The sequence below is a fragment of the Brienomyrus brachyistius genome, chromosome 3, assembly GCF_023856365.1.
Source record: "Brienomyrus brachyistius isolate T26 chromosome 3, BBRACH_0.4, whole genome shotgun sequence".
In the NCBI taxonomy this organism is placed as follows: Eukaryota; Metazoa; Chordata; class Actinopteri; order Osteoglossiformes; family Mormyridae; genus Brienomyrus; species Brienomyrus brachyistius.
The window spans coordinates 9,418,004-9,437,070 of record NC_064535.1 but is presented as its reverse complement, the minus strand read 5'-3'; the positions used below and the strand labels follow the sequence as shown (position 1 = coordinate 9,437,070).

The 19,067-nt window shown below is 41.8% G+C and overlaps 1 protein-coding gene across 2 annotated transcripts; it reads left to right on the top strand.

The window, feature by feature from the left end:
* The first annotated feature begins 75 nt into the window (after positions 1 to 75).
* LOC125739361 (ubiquitin thioesterase ZRANB1-like) lies at positions 76 to 19,067 on the top strand. Of its 2 annotated transcripts, none has more exons than XM_049009396.1 (10): positions 76 to 881; positions 2,158 to 2,931; positions 6,966 to 7,153; positions 8,036 to 8,189; positions 9,180 to 9,251; positions 9,674 to 9,872; positions 10,851 to 10,971; positions 11,921 to 12,050; positions 13,200 to 13,429; positions 15,534 to 19,067. In XM_049009396.1, the coding sequence occupies exons 2-10, from the start codon at positions 2,193 to 2,195 to the stop codon at positions 15,750 to 15,752; spliced, it is 2,052 nt and encodes a 683-aa protein (XP_048865353.1). In that variant the 5' UTR covers positions 76 to 881; positions 2,158 to 2,192; the 3' UTR covers positions 15,753 to 19,067. The 2 variants fall into 2 exon arrangements, with proteins under 2 accessions (XP_048865353.1, XP_048865354.1); XM_049009397.1 differs by lacking the exon at positions 76 to 881 and adding an exon at positions 910 to 1,262.

Here is a 19,067-nt window from a genome sequence, read left to right as displayed (position 1 = left end):
TGCAATTATGACACTGATTAGTTTGAGCAGAATAAATTAATTATAGGCTACATCTGGACATTCAGGATCGATTAAAGCACTTGGAAATTACAAATAACGAAGATGATTGATAAATCATCATTCGTGTGTGTGTGTGTGTGTGTGTGTGTGTGTGTGTGTGTGTGTGTGTGTGTGTATACATATATGTTAACCTAGGAATAGGAGATTCTTACAAACAGGTCGTGAAGTGTTCAGTGGACTTAACTGTTCTTTTGGGCAAATTATTACCAAGATTACTACTTGTGACTTCTGGCTAAGGCGACGACACAGTTAGCGAAGTACACTGTCTCGTTTCTATGAATTACGAGCGGATGTAACGTAACGCAACTAATAAACTAATAAAAAGATACAGGTTATTTCAATCGCATCCGGACACGCTATGAAGTAACAGTTTACTACAGACAAGCTCAAACGAGACCGCTGATTGGCCAATAAAATGCCGCATAGAAAAGCATCCAATCATGTTCGCTGGCTCATCCACGTGGCGACGCCACAGACACACCCCTTTACCAAGGGCCCTGCTGAAGGTTTATTTTGGATTATTTGGCTTCCCGGTTGCTACCGTAGGTGGGATTTACTGCAACGTATGTCGAAAATCTGGATCACAATGGTTTAAAATCCGAATATAGAGGCTATAAGGGGTGCCGTACAGAGTGCGAGTAGTTCCTTTATATCTCCATTATAAATAATGGTGAATATGTAGCTGGCTGACTGCAGCACTTGGAAAGAAACAGTACGCGATCGGGATCGCATTTGGACAAGCCGAAGAGGACGGTGGAAGGGCTGGCCAATCCGAAGATCGTGAGCCACAGCCTGGGAAAGGAGGGTAAACATTAAAAAATGTAAGGGCCTGCCTACATGTCCAAAACCGTCTGCAGAGCATGCAACTAATGCTATTAAGCCGCCATTCATGATTGAAATCGTTTCAATTGCGTTGCGCTACGGGCAACCAAACAATCAACAAGCTGTCATTTAAAGTACCAGCTGTTAGTTTGACAGCGATAGTGTCTGGAGAATCTGTCAGCCCCATGATGTTGCTGTAGGGTAAGCTTACAGACACTGAGTAGACGCAGATGGACCCCTGTCTTGTACAGGACCCACCCGGAGGCATGTTGGATTTCAGCGGTATTCGTGAGAAGCTTCGTCTTCTGGGAAGTAAAATACACTGGAGAATTCTTCTAATAGCTCTGATTGGTACCAAAGTACCTTGTGATTATAACCAGGTTAGTAGCTGTGTTCAAAATAACCATACGCGTCCACGTTTGACAGGAGCTTTTCTACCTGTTTATATGGGGCGGTGGGCGTTACTTCAGTTGACTTTCTTACAACTTGTCTTAACTTTGAGTAAGCGAATAGCAAAAGATATTTCCGCTATATTTGGTTATAAGTACGGTTATGACAATCGTGAAGAATTACAGGACACTTACCTGGTCGCCATTATTGTAATAATAATAAATATTAATAACTCTATTAATAACTTACATTATTCAGATGTAAGTTCCGATTATAACAAGGTAAAAAAAAACTGTGCTTCCCAATATAAATCATGTTTTTGTTGTGTGTCAGCAATAGCTAAGAACGATCTGCAGGATTTTTCTAATAAAATTAATAGTTAATTATCAATATAAAATTTTTAATGAATAATTTGAATTTTAAAAGGCTGGTGTCTCTTGAGATCTCTTTTTTGGCCACATATTTTGGGAATTCTATGTTGACAGTCTGTGATATAGAGTTATTTTGCCTCATAATACTCTGGGCACCATTTCGGATGGGATTTCTGGTCAAAGGTTTCGAGTTACATAATAGCTATTTGAATTTATTTCAGAATCGTGGTACATAATTATGATTTGATATTCCTTTTTGACAGATGCTTGACACTAAACAATGTTTTTTCTGTCTCTCACTGTAGTCATTGTCCAAATAAATAAAAAGTGATCTGTTGACATAGGCCAGTGTAGTCATTTATTTGTCTGCCAATATATAAATATGTTTTTGATTTGCTGCCTTATAAATAAGGTTCCTCCTTTCAAGTTTTGCTGTATGGAATATTTCTAGTTCTTGCAGTGTAGGTATGGGGTTAGTAAAGCAGTTTATGAATATGCTTGTTTGTTTCCGCAGCTCTGTGCTTGAGCGCGCAGGGTGACTCGCCCGCAATGACGGAGCCGGGTTCGAAATGGGCTTGTGAGTACTGCACGTACGAGAACTGGCCGTCTGCAATCAAGTGCACGATGTGCCGAGCCGCCAGGCCCGGCGGTACCATCATCACCGAAGAGCCCTTCAAGAGCGGCTGGGCTCGAAAGCCCTGGCCAGGCTGGGGGGCCACCCCTCCCAGCAGGGACGTTGGCATGCTAATTTGCCCTGATCAGATTGCTGATGAAGCAGTCGCCAAATGGTCCTGTCACATCTGCACCTACCTGAACTGGCCGCGTGCTGTGAGGTGCACGCAGTGCCTCTGTCAGCGGTCCTGCGGTCCCGTCGAGGTCACACAGACTCCGGGACCGGTGTCCCAGCCACCGACGTCTCCATCACCCCCTCTGACGGACTTCTGCGCGGCAAACAATGACCGCAACAAGCCCCCGGCTCGTGAACTGCACTGTACAATTTGTGAGCCTAGTGAACCGGGGACATTAGAGCAAACCAAGCATGACTGTTCCCTCGCCGCCATTAGTGAACGGGACCAGCAGCAGGGATGCTGCAGCGGAGAGCAGAGGGGCTCCGCCTCAAACCCTGAGAGCCAGCCAGCGGTGACCGTGGACTTCCAGAGGATTGAGCTGGCAGCCGCAAGCAGCAGCAGCGGCAACGAGGGAGTGAAGGAAAACAACTTAAAAGAGCTGAAGCTGATTCAAAACAGGTTGAGGAAAACAGACTTGTTGTTTCTCAATGCCTGTGTAGGTGAGTAGCTGCTCAGGGACGACCATGACCATGACCATGACCATGACCATGACCATGACCATGACCATACCGTTACAAATTTCAAATGGTGCTCTTCAGTCAGCTGCAGTTTTTTTAAGAAGGAAATTCATTGCTGATGATTGATTTTAGTTGCTTTTCAGATTTGACAAATTCAAGATAGAAAATCTTTCCAAAACAGAAGAAGAGTTTTTTTTTTTTGTTTCCCAGTGTAAAATGTGGTATTAGGATGTTTTATGACTGGAATAATTTGATAAAGTACTTCTCTTAGGAGTTTTGGTTGTGCAACTTTCAATCATTCTCTTTTTTAGCATGTTTATTTGATTACAGTGACTGATTTTAAATACTTCAAACTATTTGTTGTGCTGTCTCTCAGTAGTGTTTTCCCAGAAGGGACAGAATTTATTCAAGGAAAAGGGGGGGGGGGGGTGGGGTTGAAAAGGCAGGAAAAAGAGGGTTTGGATCAGCTGATTAGAAATTAACTCCGTTTTCAAGTGATTGTGTCCAGCTCTGAGGTCACCGGCAGTATGTCAGTTCAGTTTAATTAATCTTTATATAGTGTCTTTCATAACAGAGTCAGCCAAAGCACTTGACATGGATGTGCGATAGTATGTTACTACTTCATTTATACAGAATAGCACATGAAACTGGGGACATTTTGGCATTTTAGAAGAGCAAAGCGTGAACTGTGGTCAAGGCCAAACCCAAACCCATCAGGGCATCGGTTCCCGGTGCCGGTCTGCGTGAGTCGGCAGATTGAAGGACGCAGCCCCGGTGTTATGCTTCCATGGGACTGCACCAGCACTCCAGCTCATTACAGATGGGAGGAGGCAGGGTCTTCTGAGCTGCCTGTGGTCAGGGAAACATAAGCAGGTTGTTCTTCAGTCACCTTCTGGCTTCATCTGCCCACCACATGAGTTTGAGTCATGCTGCTTGAGGTGAACACTCATCCTCTCCGGGGAGATTGGCGGATGCCAGCTGCATCCCGTTGGCATTCCTGGTACGCGTCTCAGGGCTCCCAACAGGGGGCATATTGTGGTTGCCGTCCAGAGATGTGGCACTGATCGTTGTTAGCTGGCCTTTAGTGGACCCATTTTTGCCTGAAGCATCAGAGGCGTTAATGTGTTTCTTTTTTTGCATGGGTGAGAAAGAGACCGAGATGACGATTTTACTAGGAGTGCGCCCCCTACTGGTCAGATGAAAATGCCATTTGAAGTTAAATTAAATTTTATTATATTGTAAAGTTACATTTCAAAATATGGCTTACGTTAGTCATAGCAATATGTAATAATATTTTATTGTAAATGTAATTACTTTTTTTTTTTTACAAATGTATATATCTGGATGAATAACTGCTTCCTTAACTTGGTCTCTCTGGGAGAAATGCATACAGTCGCTTTATTCTTTAAAAAAAATGCTTTGTGGTGAATGTATTGCTTTGCTGATTATGGCTGGCAGCTTGCCTTGTTAACTTATATGAAATAAATGAGTTAGTTGCTTAAGAAAGACAAATCTAGAAATTTAAACTTTGGTTATTTAAAGCGAGGTTCTTAACAACTTAGGATCAAATATTTATCGCAAAAGGTCTACTTTTGGGAGCTTTATCACATTTCTGTGTCCTTTTACCATATGCTCTGGACTTCCTACAGTAAATGAATAAGCCAGCCATTTGGCCCGGTTGCTGTGATTCGCTGGAACACCCTTTTTATTGATATTATCTGTGTCAGATGGTGCATCTTAATGAAAACAATGCAACCTCAGCAGGTTCTGTAACTGTACTTGGTGAATGGAAAAAATAACGGAAGGACTGAAATTTACATTTGAAAAGGGGTTAAGCATAAATGCATTGAATCGACAAGGACTATTACATTGCATTTATTTTTTTAGCAGACGTGTGTGGCAAATAGCACATTATATTACATACAGCTGTCAAGGAGAGAACTTGGCATAGATAAGTACATTTAGGCTGAGCTATCAACGCATGCCCAGGTACTGATATAGGCAGTATTGGAACAGGAGATAAACAGCACCTTATAAACATTGCAAAAACCTAACAAGAATTTGAGTACTATTTTGCCGGATTTTGTTCATGAAGGGGTTGGAGTTAATTTATTGCAAACATATCTACCATAAAATGAGAGTACATTTCAATCATAGTAGCTGCCAGCTGTAAGATCAGTGATTTCATGCAAACGCATCCTTACATTTTAGATTGCATAATCATTTTATTATCTTTTGTCTTCGTCTGTCCTTTTATTTCCTATTTTAAACAAACAGCCGCAGTTTGCAGTTTTTGAGCCATTTTCTGCCGCATGTTTGTTGACACTTAATTCACACTTTTTCCTGTCATGCCAACACAAAACTTGGAATTCACACTTGTGCTTAATGGTCACACTGGCAGTGGGACGGACCGCTGAATTTGACTGCATTTTTAATTTGTCGCTCTTCTGATATGTGAATCTGGAGAATGACTCAGCGACTGTCCTGCGTGCTGCAGATTTTCTTTACTTTTCCTCAGCGTCATAGTTGAAAGGTTCATGTCAGCCAAGGATGTAGCTTGTAGGAAAATTAAAGACGGGGGTGGGGGAGAGGGTCTTTGAAGATTGTCGAGGTGTCATGCCGCCGAGGCCTCAGAGCTCCACTTTACCGTGATAATTGGATTCTCTGCGGCGAAAAATGATTCTCTCCTCTTTGCTCGCAACAGCAATCACCCCATCCTTTTTGGGGCCGGCGTGCAAGGTTTACACCTGCTCCGAACCAAGTGCACGAAAGATGACAGTGCGAGGCGAATTGGACTGCGTGCGGACATTTAAGCATTACCTCGCTTTGGGTTTAAAGCTTGTGAAAACTCTATTGCCTAGGTTACTGGTTCACATCCTGTGGCAGGCTGAGTGATGTCACTGTTGGGCCCTTGACTAAGGCCCTCAGCTTCAGCTGATCCAGGGGCCGATGCTGCTTTCTCAGTTGTTCATCTCTCTGGATAAAAGCTGCAATGCTGTATAAATGTAAATCACAGTCAATGGTTATGTGTTCTGAAATTTACTGAAATTTACTGAAATCTGAAATCTTGAGTTTTTTTTTTTTTTTGCAATGCTGTTTAAATTTTAATGGTCGAAGAAGATTTAAGTGTATGTTTAGGTCGAAGATTCTTACTGGCTTGCCGATTGATGCGGTTCTCTCTGCTGTATTGGGTGTCAGCTATAAATGCAAAGGTTGTCACTTGGAAAATGTAAAAATTGGAGGGGAACTCTGAGTATCCCAGCGTCCGCGCTCACTTGCCCTCAGCCTGTCATCCCCATTTTTCACACACCACTGTCCTGTCTTACACTGCAGTTAATGTGAATTGTTGCGAAATGCTCTCGTATATGAGGAGACAGATGCTGAGTACACTAGGCCCACAAATGCGTGTTCCAGAAATGCGCACGTTTGCATTTCTTCCCAAACTTTGCCTGTCACTGCCTTTGTGAGAACTCTTTGACAGTATGCTTGCTTCGCAAAACAGATGTCTTTAACGACAATTATTTCTTCTTCTCATTAGAAATCGTCATCTGCTTTTGAGTTTTATTTTTGAGTATGGGAATTTGTTTGCTTTTTTATAGTAAAGGGAAATTCGTTAAGATTCCCCCCACTTGAAAAAAACGTCCATGTTCCACTACTCATTGTCTCAGGTAACTGAAGCCAATGAAGAAAACAACTGTTATGGGAATCTTGCCTACTCCACAAATTAGTGACTGAATGCTACACGCAGCACTGAGTGGTTAGAGTTTTAAACACCCGTTATTTTATTTAGGCTTATTTATTTCCTGTACAATATTCTTTTTTCAAGATATTCTTTTTGTGTACTGTGTACTTCTAAAATTTGATTACATTGGGTTTACTTGTTTGCACTATCTGTACTGTCTTTGTACTTTGTCTTTGCAATTTTATGTACTTTATGTACCTCCGTTCTGTATGCACAAGAATCCCCCCCCTGCGATGAGAAAAGTTCACTTCACTGTATCCTGTCTCACCCCCAGGTGTGGTGGAGGGTGTCCTGGCCCCTGTGGAGGCCTACAAGTCGTCGGGCGGGGACACCTCCCGGCAGCTGACGGCCGAGGAGGCGCACCTCCTGAATCGACCGTCTGCTTTCGATGAGGGCTTCACGCTGGTCCACTTGGCCATCCGCTTCCAGAGGCAGGACATGCTGGCCGTGCTCCTCACAGAGGTAAAGCGTGGATGGACGTTAAGGGACACCTAGCGGCAACTGCTAGCCTGGCAGTTAGGGTCAGTCAGAATATCCCCACCCACCCATCCATCCATCCATCCATCCATCCATCTTCTGTTAATGCTTATTCTATTCAGGGTTTGGGGGGGGGGGGGGGTCTGGATCCTATCTCGGAGGCTATGGGCGCAAGGCAGGGAACAACCCAGGATGGGGCGCCAACTCCATTGCAGGGCACACTCACACAGTCAGAAGAACCTTTACATAGATTATAAGAAATGTGTTTGGTTACCATTGAAAAAAATATATATATATTGACTTTTTGATGACTTGTTTACCAAAACAATACTTTCGTGGGTGTTAGGCTGAGGTATGGATTAGATTTCATGTAACTTACAGCTGATTAAATGTGATTGAAGAAAGTATTTATTTATTTAAAGCTCAAGCTGTCACTAAAGTGCTGACAAAGGTTTAATTAAATTCAAGCTATCCATTTGATATTATTTACCATTTTAATTTTAATCTAGTTTATTTGGCAGAATGTTATTTTAATGGTGTTTTAGTTATTGTGCTCGTGGTTCTTGTTGCCGTGGGCCTTCAGAGTAGAGTAGTATTCAAAAAGAGGAAGCAGAGTATGGAATAGTCTTCCTCTTATTGTAGTGCAAGCTACAACCCTGGGTTCCTTTAAGTCAGAGTTAGATAAGCATGGTTTACTCACCTTTAGGGGAAAGTTTCGTTGGGCTGTGCGTGACTTTAGCTATGATCGATGTCTGTTGTGCTGTTTGCATGATGCCATTTCGCCGGAATGCCGACCTCTCAGGAGGGCTGCCTGTTACTTGACTGCCGTGCGTAACGCTAGTAACCGCTGTACATGACTGTGCTCAGGTCTCCGGGCAGGCGGCCAAGCGCATCCCAGCCATGGTGAGTCTGGAACTGACAGAGCAGATCCGGAGGGAGGTAGCTGCATCCCTTCACCAGCGCAAGGGCGACTTCGCCTGCTACTTCCTCGCTGACCTCGTGACGTTCACCCTTCCGGCAGGTGAGCGTGGCACCAAATCCTCCTCCTGTTTATAGTAAGCTTACCTAGCCGGCTTTGGTTCACATCCCGTGTAACTAAATACAGATCTTAGTTGAAGCTCTGTTCATTTCAAGGTGCGATCTCAGGCAAGAGTTCAAGAATGTATCTGCAGCACTGTCTTGTGATTGGTCGTGCGGTTTCCTGTGTACCCTCAGTGGCCTCCCTGATACCTTATTGTCTTTTCTTCATGTTAAACTTGCCCGTTAGCCTGAGGTCAAAACGACAGCTTTCTGTTCAGCTCAGTACGTGCATTTGTGAGCAAGAGAATACGTAGCAGTTGTCTTTGTAGCATGTGGATATAAACTGCTTTTGGCGAACTCATCCGTAGCAGGTCAACTATTTTACAAATAGCTTTTTAAAATTGTCATGAAAGTAGACTAGTGTTTTTTTTTTTTTTTCGTTTTTTTCACTTAAGCTCACAAAAATGACAGTTGCTTGTCAGGAACAGGAGTCAGTGGTTTTATGGCTTACAGTTTTAAATGTTAATTTTCTAGCTAATGTCACAGGCATGAAGCATAGGATAGCCTCCCAGCACCCTAGTTCTTTGTACTTGCATATACAGTTAAAATGATGTTGAATAACGACTTATGAACATTTCAAGTCACGGACGGCCGTTCGGAACATTTCTCTTTTGTAAGTAGAGGAGCATCTGTAATTCTAAAAATGTATGTACATTTCTACACCTTCTAACCACATATCCTCGGTGCGGTCTTGGGGGAGGGTGTGGCTTGGTGCCTACCCCAGGCAGCAATGGACTGTGGTGCATCCTGGGTCATCACAGAGGGCATACATGTACAGGCCTTTGGCAGAAGCTAGTTAGTCTGCAGGTTCGGTGTGAGGTGACAGTGATATCCACCTGAGCCATCGTGCCGGCCTGCATTTTAATACAGTGGATTTTATTTTGGGGCTCCTGGGGAGAAAAAAAAAACAAATAAAATGTGTTCTTTGTAGATATCGAGGACTTACCCACTACGGTTCAAGAGAAGCTGTTTGATGAGGTCCTTGATCGAGACGTACAAAAAGGTAAAAGAATTTATGTAAGGTAATTCTGAATCCATGATTTGTTGGCTGCAAGGAACAAATGAAGTGGGAACAATGATGATTTTGTAACCACTAGTTGTTTTCATAGATGTGATAAAACGATGAAGGTTCTTCCACTGACTCTTCTTCCATATCAGGATTAGCTGTGACGTCTGGTCCTTCTGAGAGCTCAGTGCTTATATTGTAATTAGGGTAATTAGGTTTGTGCATATTTCTAATTGAAAGACACACTCTCCTGGGACCACGGTGTTTGTGTGTTTCCGTCACCCTATGTTCTGAGTTCTGGGTGTCTCAAATACGTCTTTTGACCTATTTAGCTACGCAAAGTAGGTTACGGAGGTTCCAGTTTGCAGGAAAGGAGATGAATACAGAATAAGAGATTAAGTCATCTCTTTCCTTGGCAGAACTGGAGGAGGAGTCGCCCATTATTAACTGGTCACTGGAGCTGGGAAGCCGGTTGGATAGCAGGCTTTACGCCCTGTGGAATCGCACTGCGGGAGACTGCTTGCTGGATTCTGTGTTGCAGGCCACTTGGGGCATCTACGATAAAGACTCTGTCCTCCGCAAAACTCTCCATGACAGCCTGCATGACTGCTCGCACTGGTGAGGTATTGGGCAGTAGTGGGCAGGTTCAGATGTATCCATCCATCCATCCATCCATCCATCCATTTTCCAAACCGCTTATCCTATTGGGTCGCGGGGGGTCCGGAGCCTATCCCGGAATCAATGGGCACGAGGCAGGGAACAACCCAGGATGGGGGGCCAGCCCATCGCAGGGCACACTCACACACCATTCACTCACACATGCACACCTATGGGCAATTCAGCAACTCCAATTAGCCTCAGCATGTTTTTGGACTGTGGGGCGAAACCGGAGTACCCAGAGGAAACCCCACGACGACACGGGGAGAACATGCAAACTCCGCACACATGTGACCCAGGCGGAGACTCGAACCCGGGTCCCAGAGGTGTGAGGCGACAGTGCTAACCACTGCACCACCATGCCGCCCCTCAGATGTATCCCACAGTATAAATCTCATCGAATAGTCCAGTAATGCTCATCCAGTTGTCATATTTGCATAGTAACGTTGAAGATTCTTGGTGGCATGGTGGCGCAGTGGTTAGCCCTGTTGCCTCACACCTCTGGGACCAGGGTTCGAGTCTCTATCGTGGCTTCATGTTCTCCCCATGTCGTTGTGGGGTTTTCTCCAGGAACTCCCCCCACAGTCCAAAAACATGCTGAGGTTAATTGGAGTTACCAATGTGTGTGTGTGTGTGTGTGTGAGTGTGCCCTGCGATGGGTTGGCACCCCATCCTGGTTTGTTCCCTGCCTCTGGGACAGACTCCGGACTCCAGAGGTTGCGGAAAATGGATGGACTTTTCAGACTTTTTCAGGTGATGGGTGTTTAGAGCAGGAAGAATGATCCCAGAACATAAATCTCATCCAGTAGTCTGATAGTGTTCTTCCATACTGTTCATATTTGCATAGTCAAACTGAAGCATCTCAGGCTTTTTGGAGTGATCGGCGTTTGGCGACGGTTTACTAGAGGCGTGAGACGTGACTGTGCTCTGCGGCCTCAGGTTCTACATGCGCTGGAAGGAGTGGGAGTCATGGTACTCACAGAGCTGTGGTCTGCAGTTCTCCCTGCGGGAAGAACAGTGGCAGGAAGACTGGGCATTCATCTTGTCATTGGCCAGTCAGGTAGGAAGACTTCCCACACAGCTTTGTCACTGTAACGACATCACACTTGTTGTTGCCATGTTTATATAACACTTAAGTAGACTTGAACTGCATAATATGAGTAGTTTTGCATCCTGTCATTTGGGACTGGTTTGGATTTATAGACAGTTTTATAGCTTTTGCAATATTTCACAATTTGGATGCAAGCATTCTCTTCAAGGTTGCTGTTATTGTATCTTTGATACAAGGGCAGGATGCAGTGATGTGGTTAATTCCAAATGGGGATATTACGGCCCTTTTGGTGACAAAAAAAAAAATGAATGTTAGGCAATGAAATGTAAATATAAATCATTCTGCATAAAAGTGTTGAACAACAATAAGGAAATTTTATTCATGTTTATTGTTGATATTGTCGTTAGAGAAACACTGTCAGTGAACAGGCACATGTGTGAGAGATTATGACTGCATCAGGATAGTTAAGATGAAATATGTGTTCAGTGAAGTGGGTCATAGTTTTACACTAAACAGATGAGTCTTTATTAGCAGTACACTTTGCCAAGCATGATGTTTTGCAATAATTTGTTTTAGTGATTTAAAGATGCAGTATATGCAGTTTTGTGCTTTTGTAGTTTACAGTTTTAAACTCAGACACGTCAAATACTGATCTGTTTGTGAGGTGTACATTAAAGCCTAACTAGTATTTTGTTAGTTCTTTCACATAAATGATGGAGCACATTGAGTCAAGAGCAATAAAAATTCTCTCTCTCTCTCTCTCTCTATCTCACCCCTCTATCACACACCCCTCTCTCTCGCTCTCTCTCTGTCTGTCTGTCTCTCTCTAACTTTCTCACACACCCTTCTCTCTTTCTCTCTCTCTCTCTCTCTCTCTCTCTCTCTGTCTGTCTGTCTGTCTCTCTCGCTCTCACACACACACATACACACACACACTCTTTTCTCCCCTGTACTACAGCCTGGGGCCAGCCTGGAGCAGACACACATTTTTGTTCTCGCACACATTTTCCGTCGGCCCATCATAGTTTATGGAGTGAAGTATTACAAGAGTTTTCGTGGTGAAGCACTAGGTTACACTCGATTTCAAGGTGAGTGCTTTGATTAAATTTCATTGCACTACTTCTCAAAGTTTACACATTAAAGTGAAATGTTGTTCAGTTCGTAGAAGTACAGTGTTTTTTTTTGTACCCCTTTAATCCGAAATGGGGCGTGAAATAATTTCAAACCGTAAAATGTTGTCCTTTACTCAGCTTGCCTTGGTTTATTTGTTTCATGTTTCATTGAGTCCTTATTTAAACTGCGAGGTACTGCACACTTTAGCCTTGTGTCTCAATATTCATTTAACAAGATGCTCCTGGTAAAAAAAAAAAAAAAAAAACTTGAATCTCTTTAAAGGATAAAAAAAAAAACTTCATGCCAAAAATCATTCTTGTTCAAAAACAAATCTAAAAAAATATTTGTAAGAATGGATGTCCTGAACTAAGCACGCCCTGATCATTAATACATTGTTATTTCTGACTTTTGTTAATTTTCCCCATAAGATCTTCCCTAAGACGGTGGGCAGGATCAAATTATTGCATATTACACAGTTTGCAGATTTTCCTGCCCAAACACACCGACTAAGCCTGGTAATTAGCTGGTTTAGATGTGTTTGAGCAGGGGAATCAGCAAACTCTGCAGGATTCTGGACCCCCCTAGGACCAGAATGGGGGGGGGGGGGGAGCCTGCATCAGAGTTATGACGCTGATCAAAAAACAATATTTACGATGTACCACATTTTATATAACAAATACTGAACAGACCCTATATTGATGTAAAATGGAGCCTGCTGCCTTTTTCAAGAATTTAATTAAATGATATATTTACAAAAACACAGTACATCATGCTCATTATGTCCATTTATTTATTTATTTATTTATTTTTGAGCATGTGTTGGTCATTGCAGAGAAGTATGCTGAATGCACAGGGGAGACCCGGGCAGTATGTTTTAAAAACAGTCTGGTTGTAATTTGCAGTCAGTGCAAATGTTGCCTCATGGTCCGCTAATGGAGGATGTTTTCCGGCATGTTATAAGTGGAATTGTAAAGCCAGCGCAGTACTTGTAAGTAAAAGGTTGCTGTGCATTATGGGCACTTATTCATGTTCCGGGAACAGACAGTCATTTGGCTAGAAGGGGAAAAGAGGCCATTTGCCAAATTAAAGCTTGCGTTTCTCTCCATTCCCATTTCTTTTCCAAGGCGTTTACTTGCCCTTGCTGTGGGAGCAGAGCTTCTGCTGGAAGAACCCCATCGCTCTGGGTTACACGCGGGGCCACTTCACAGCCCTGGTGGCCATGGAGAACGATGGCTATGACAGCCGAGGGGCAGGGGCCAACCCCAATGTGGATGATGACGTCACGGTGATCTTCTTGCCGCTGGTGGACAGTGACAGGAAGTTGCTACATGTTCACTTCCTGTCAGCCCCGGAGGTGAGGCCTAAACATAGTTCATGGAAACTACCATAGGCATATGTTTTTGCTCCTTACCTGGGAGGGAGCAGAAACGTGGACTGTCTATGGGACCCCGGGGACTGGATTGGGAAACACTACTATACACTATAAACCCTATGTACAAGGATGACCTACGCTCTGGGTTTTTCACTAAGAATATATCCTTGTTCGATACTCTAACTTAAGTCTACGGTCTGTATTAGGTGTCTGCTTATAATCTTTTAGTCAGTTGTTCATCTTTCCATTTTAGAAGATCCAGTACAGTACAGCCTGGAGGATGTTTCAGGCAGCTTAGGGCAAAACACAGGTCAACACTGAGTGCTTCACCTTTGCTGGGCGCATGCATGAACACATTTATTCTCATGAACACAATACATACATAACAGGGGGTGGGATTTAAAATCTTTTCCGTCATATTTTATGAAAAAAAAATTTATGAAAAAAATCTTCCAGATTAGGGCTGCTGTGATTAGTCAATATAGTCGTGACATTGATGCTGAAAGTGAATCAAAAGCAGTATTTTAAATTGATGCATTTTAGAAAATATATATTTTAATGAAATTGCCTTGATTTCTGAAACACTTCAATTCATTGCGACAAATGTTTTCCTTCAGTGTCATTACGTAATTGTGGGAGTATTTCAAATCATCACAAAACAAAATGGTGGTTTTACACCGTGCAGAGTTTCAGCAGTACTGCTCGAGCACCTGAAGAGAAAACAGAGGCACTGTTCTGGGTGATGGGCTGCCAGGAAACCTTAAATGTTGTTTGTGTTTTATTATTAAATTACCATTATTTCGGGGAGCTTTTAATATCCTTTGTCCTTGTAGCTGATAATCACACTTATTAATAAAGCCATAAAGTTGTCTGCCTGCTATCTTCATTGAATAAGTGTTTGACGAAAATCTGGGCTTATTCTGCATTCATTGATGGTGCCAATTGACGGACTTTAGACTGCAAAACAGTCCCACCGTCCACCGACATCTTTTTACCGTTTATACACCAGATCCCCTCTTTTAATTGAAGTTGTGGCTGCTCGGCTGTTCCTTTCTTCATTGCCACTTCAGTACTTATTGGTTCCATTATTTACCGAATCAGTTGCATGTGGCGTGCTCTGCCAAGCGAACTTAATAAGCATAAGGATACATCGAATTTATACAGATTGCTAACTTTTGAGCATCACAATAGGCGTCTCATTAGTATTTTAGGCGTACCAATAATATGCTTATTGGACTGTGGACGTAAGAAAGGTCCATATGGTGCCAAAAAGCTGGCATCTGTCATCTAAAGCCCTGCCAGGACATCAGGTTTGTTGCTGTAAAAATAAAATTAACTTAAATACAGCAGCCAATTGCCGATTAATATGAATTACTGCATTTATTTTTGCTTGCTTCCCTCCTGCACTGTAACCAAACTTGCCAAATTCCTTTTGCCGATTTTCTGGAAGAAAAATTATTGTTTAGATTAATCGACCAACTGGTAAAATAGTTGAATATTTAGTGGTAAATAGTATATTAATTGATAGAAAAGTAGTCGTTAGAGTCAGCTGGACTCCGGATACACATTTCTCTGGTAATTATGTAAGTATGATTTTGCTGAGATTGAAAGTAAATACAGACAAAGGGTTGGCTGCAGATTGGTTTTGTGAAGGAGGCCAACTTCTAAATAAACATTGCAGCAGCAGTGACATACTTATAACAGTGAGCTGTCACATCTACTTGCTAATGGAGGTTTGCATCACCAGCTAAAATATCAGTGCTCCACCATCGTATTTCAAACCTTTTACGGTCGTATACAGCAGCATTGCAGTATTAGAATTTATACTTTGCTGCCGAAAGCCGAATATGTAGGTGTATCTGAATACGTATGTTTTTCCATTCCGGTTTATCGGGTAATTGCACACGTTAAAGACTTCCACTTTACCTATTTAACGCTACAATTAATAACTGATAACTCAGCGATAGAAGCACCGTCAGCTTTTCTGCCCGGAGGTGTTTGCATTTCTTGAACTTTAATGCTGCCTGACGATAGCGATGGTGTTTGAGTCCATTGCAGAGCGCCGACCTTTGACCTCCGTTTCTAGATGGGGAGCGAGGAGCGTCAGGAGAGGTTGCTGCGGGAGTGGCTGGACTGCTGTGTGACGGAGGGCGGCCTGCTGGTGGCGCTGCAGAAGAGCTCTCGTAGGAGCACCCACCCGCTCGTCGCGCAGATGCTGGACAGGTGGTTGGACGGCTACCGACAGATCCGACCGCACGCCGCTCTGTCAGACGGCGAAGAGGACGATGAGGATGACGAAACATGAGGTGCTGGGGGTGATCCTGGGTACGATCCTGGGTACTGGGGGAGTACAATGCAATGGTTTGGCTAAATCTGTAATGATTCCCAAACCTCCAGTTTTCCCCTTTTCCTTGGTCATAGGAAAATTTCTGTATGCCGCCTAGGAACATACTAAACCTATGATGAAAACGGGCAAAAACCCTAAAAACCGATGACTTACAGAGTTATATGTTTTGCTTGAAGGAAACAGCCTAGGCGATTTGAATTAAGTTCAGGGATTCTAATGCCATTTAAACAAGCGTTTTACGGTGGGCCGTCCTAAATGTAAAAGCCTTTTTTTTCTTTAATGTAATTCATGTGACTTAAAGTATTTTGTCAAAGAATTTATTTTGATTTATTATAGTCCGCAAAAAGCACAGTTTACGCTTTTCAGTTGACTTCCCCTTTTGTATGTAGTCTGGGGGACTAAGTAACGTTTCCATCTGAGGAAACTGTATGGTATCGATATTTTTATTCCTAGTAATGCACATTTATAATAGATTTAAACATTGGTTATACATTTGCCTGAATACAACAGGCTATTATAAAATGAAGAAAACGAATATTCCATTTTATCATAAAGGTTGCCATTTAGTTGAGCCACTTAAAACATCCCCAATAAACATTTAGCTGACTAACCCATTGATGGTTAGATCTTTAAGAGACAGCCACCTGCCCAAACATTTAAGCATTTAAATCAGCTAATTACCAGAAGAATTTCCTGCATTATTTTCATGACTGAATTAAAGAGCGATCTTTTTTTTTTCAGTCTTGGTGGCTGTTAGGTTGGACTGAGAACAATCTTCATTTCAGGAACGTTTCAGCATGAATTCTGTACCTCAGTCTGATGCTTCAACTTGGTGCTTATTTTTGTGGGGAGGGGAATAGTTAACAGTTATTTATTAGTATCAAATAATAATCCTTGATTTCTTTTTCTCTGTTTGGTCCTTAAATTTCCATCTTGTGTCATTTTTTTACTATTAACTTACTTCTAATAATTTTGCACCGATCTTGATTCCTACAACCAAGTTCCAACAACGTAACACCAAAGCAAACACATGGGTTAATTTGACGGATGAAGATACTTTGTATTCGTTTGCGTTGTATTTATGCAAAAAAAAAAACTTTAATTTTTTTATTTCACGTTTGAACGGAAAGTATAACGTGCAGCTTCATTCGATATTAAAAATTTAGTTCAATGATGATATCCAGTATTTACCCTTAACCGTGACTGTCTGCATGTTTATTTAAAAATTTAAGGTATGATCATTGGTGGACTCTAGAATTAATGACTTTATTTAATTTACACTTTATTTAATGGGCCATTATGTGCTGTATATATTAACTTAATAAATCCCATTACCTTCATTAATCCATAGTCTAATCTTTTAAAATGCCATTGCGTTTGGCAGAGAAACTCATTTTTGTTTGCTTGTGTTTAAATTTTTACATTGTTTAATTACTCTTCATGTGGAAGTCACTGCATCAAATCCAGATGTAAATAATTAACTGTACCTCAAAAGGTTATGTTGACTCTTGTATTAGAACAGAGGGATCAAGCTCACTTCAGTTAATAGGCAATATTGGACTCAATTCAGTCTCAACTGGGGCTTTATGTGTAGTTGGCTTATAGGGCGTGGGGTGCAGTTGATGCTCTCCTCCGTATAAGCTAGTCTCACAAATCATTAGAGACTGATGGTCCTGATCGAAATGATTACTGTCATAATGATACTGGTATAACACTCACTGAAATCTGGTAATAAAACGAGGCAAACGGAATGTTCTGCGCAGTTAATCACCATACTGTATTTCAACGTGTGGTGCTGAATAAAGAAAATGCATAAAAATAAGCAAAATCTAGAATCCTCTCTGCGATTGCATATCTCGTTATGTCGGCAAAAGCCTGACTCATTTTGGAGTACATTTCCCCGCAAACCCACTATCAGAGTAGGTAACCTTGACAACTATAACAACTACTGGTCTTCCAACTACTATTAAAAACATAGTGATATTTCTTCAGTCCCGCCAGCAATTAATTTAATTTATTTGATCTGAGGTACCCTTGCAAGCCGTTGTTTTTTTTCAGTATGGTGAGCGCTGTTGTGGCCTACTCATATCGCGTTTTTTTCCCAGGATTTAGAAATCAGCGTGTACTTAAATCATGACCAGGCTGGCTTATCAATTTTATATTTTTTACGTTCACGTGGGATGTATGAAATGAAGCAGCAATACAAATAGAATTTAATATAAACCGAAACAAACACTGGATTGATTGCATAGTCAGAAATAAGCTACCACTGAGTATACAGTATAAATATAAGAATATCTGAGTAATTATAGCAACCTTTAGGTTTTAGTCCAGTTCCCGAGTAGCCCAGCCATAGAGGTATGATCGCTAAATCACGCTAAATCTTTTGATCATGCTTACGCATGTGTAGCTAACCATCTAAACTACTAACGTTAAGTCAAATTCCAGGACCTGTTAATACTGCCTTTGCAACACCAGTGGCTTTTAATTGGTCCGTTTACCTTTCTTTGTCCCATGTATTGTCATCTGGAGCGGACGGTGATTATGTCTTTTCCGTAATCTTGTATCTCTATGTAGGCAAATTTACAAAAGGATTTTGGCAAGTTTGGTTACAGTGCAGGAGGGAAGCAAGCAAAAATAAATGCAGTAATTCATATTAATATAATATTCATGGTCCCTGTTTCACAGCATTTTCAGTAAAGAATCAAAAATATGAAACTTTACATAACATAGGCAGACTGACCATTTTGAGACATAAAATTAAGCAGACATGAAAACTAAAGCCAAATGCACTCTGCAGTTAATTTGCATTTGCAAATGTGTTGCACTATTCAATTACTAAAACACAGAGAAGCCAGATACGGCTGAAGTAGCGTTCTCTCACTTGGCAAGGTTTACAGACTCTGACTGTATAACAGCGCCCCCTTCTGGAAGCTAAGTGAAAGGTCAAGGGTAAAAGGATTAGGCTAGCCACAAAATTAAATTTGCATTTTGACAGCAGTGACATTGGATACTGAAGCACTTTTAAACACTGCTTTCCGGAGTATGTGTGATACTCTCAGAAGGAGGTTAATTACCATGACATGTAAATGTTGCATAATTTACAGATGAAACAAATTGATAATAAAACAGTAGTACATTTTTAAAAAGTCATCACTCCGCCTTTTAAGATTAAGGCATTGTTAAGTGTTTTTGGGGAAAATTGCTAAGCTAACCATTAATATTGTGTATCTATTATATGTGTGTATGAGTGAATAAAGACATTTCACATGA

Excerpts from the sequence above, each read along its gene's own strand:
- LOC125739361 (XM_049009396.1), top strand. The coding sequence starts at position 2,193 with ATGACGGAGCCGGGTTCGAAATGGGCTTGTGAGTACTGCACGTACGAG. Across the intron at positions 9,873-10,850 it reads CTGCATGACTGCTCGCACTG|GTTCTACATGCGCTGGAAGG; the intron begins GTGAGGTATTGG and ends CTGCGGCCTCAG. Across the intron at positions 10,972-11,920 it reads TCTTGTCATTGGCCAGTCAG|CCTGGGGCCAGCCTGGAGCA; the intron begins GTAGGAAGACTT and ends CCTGTACTACAG.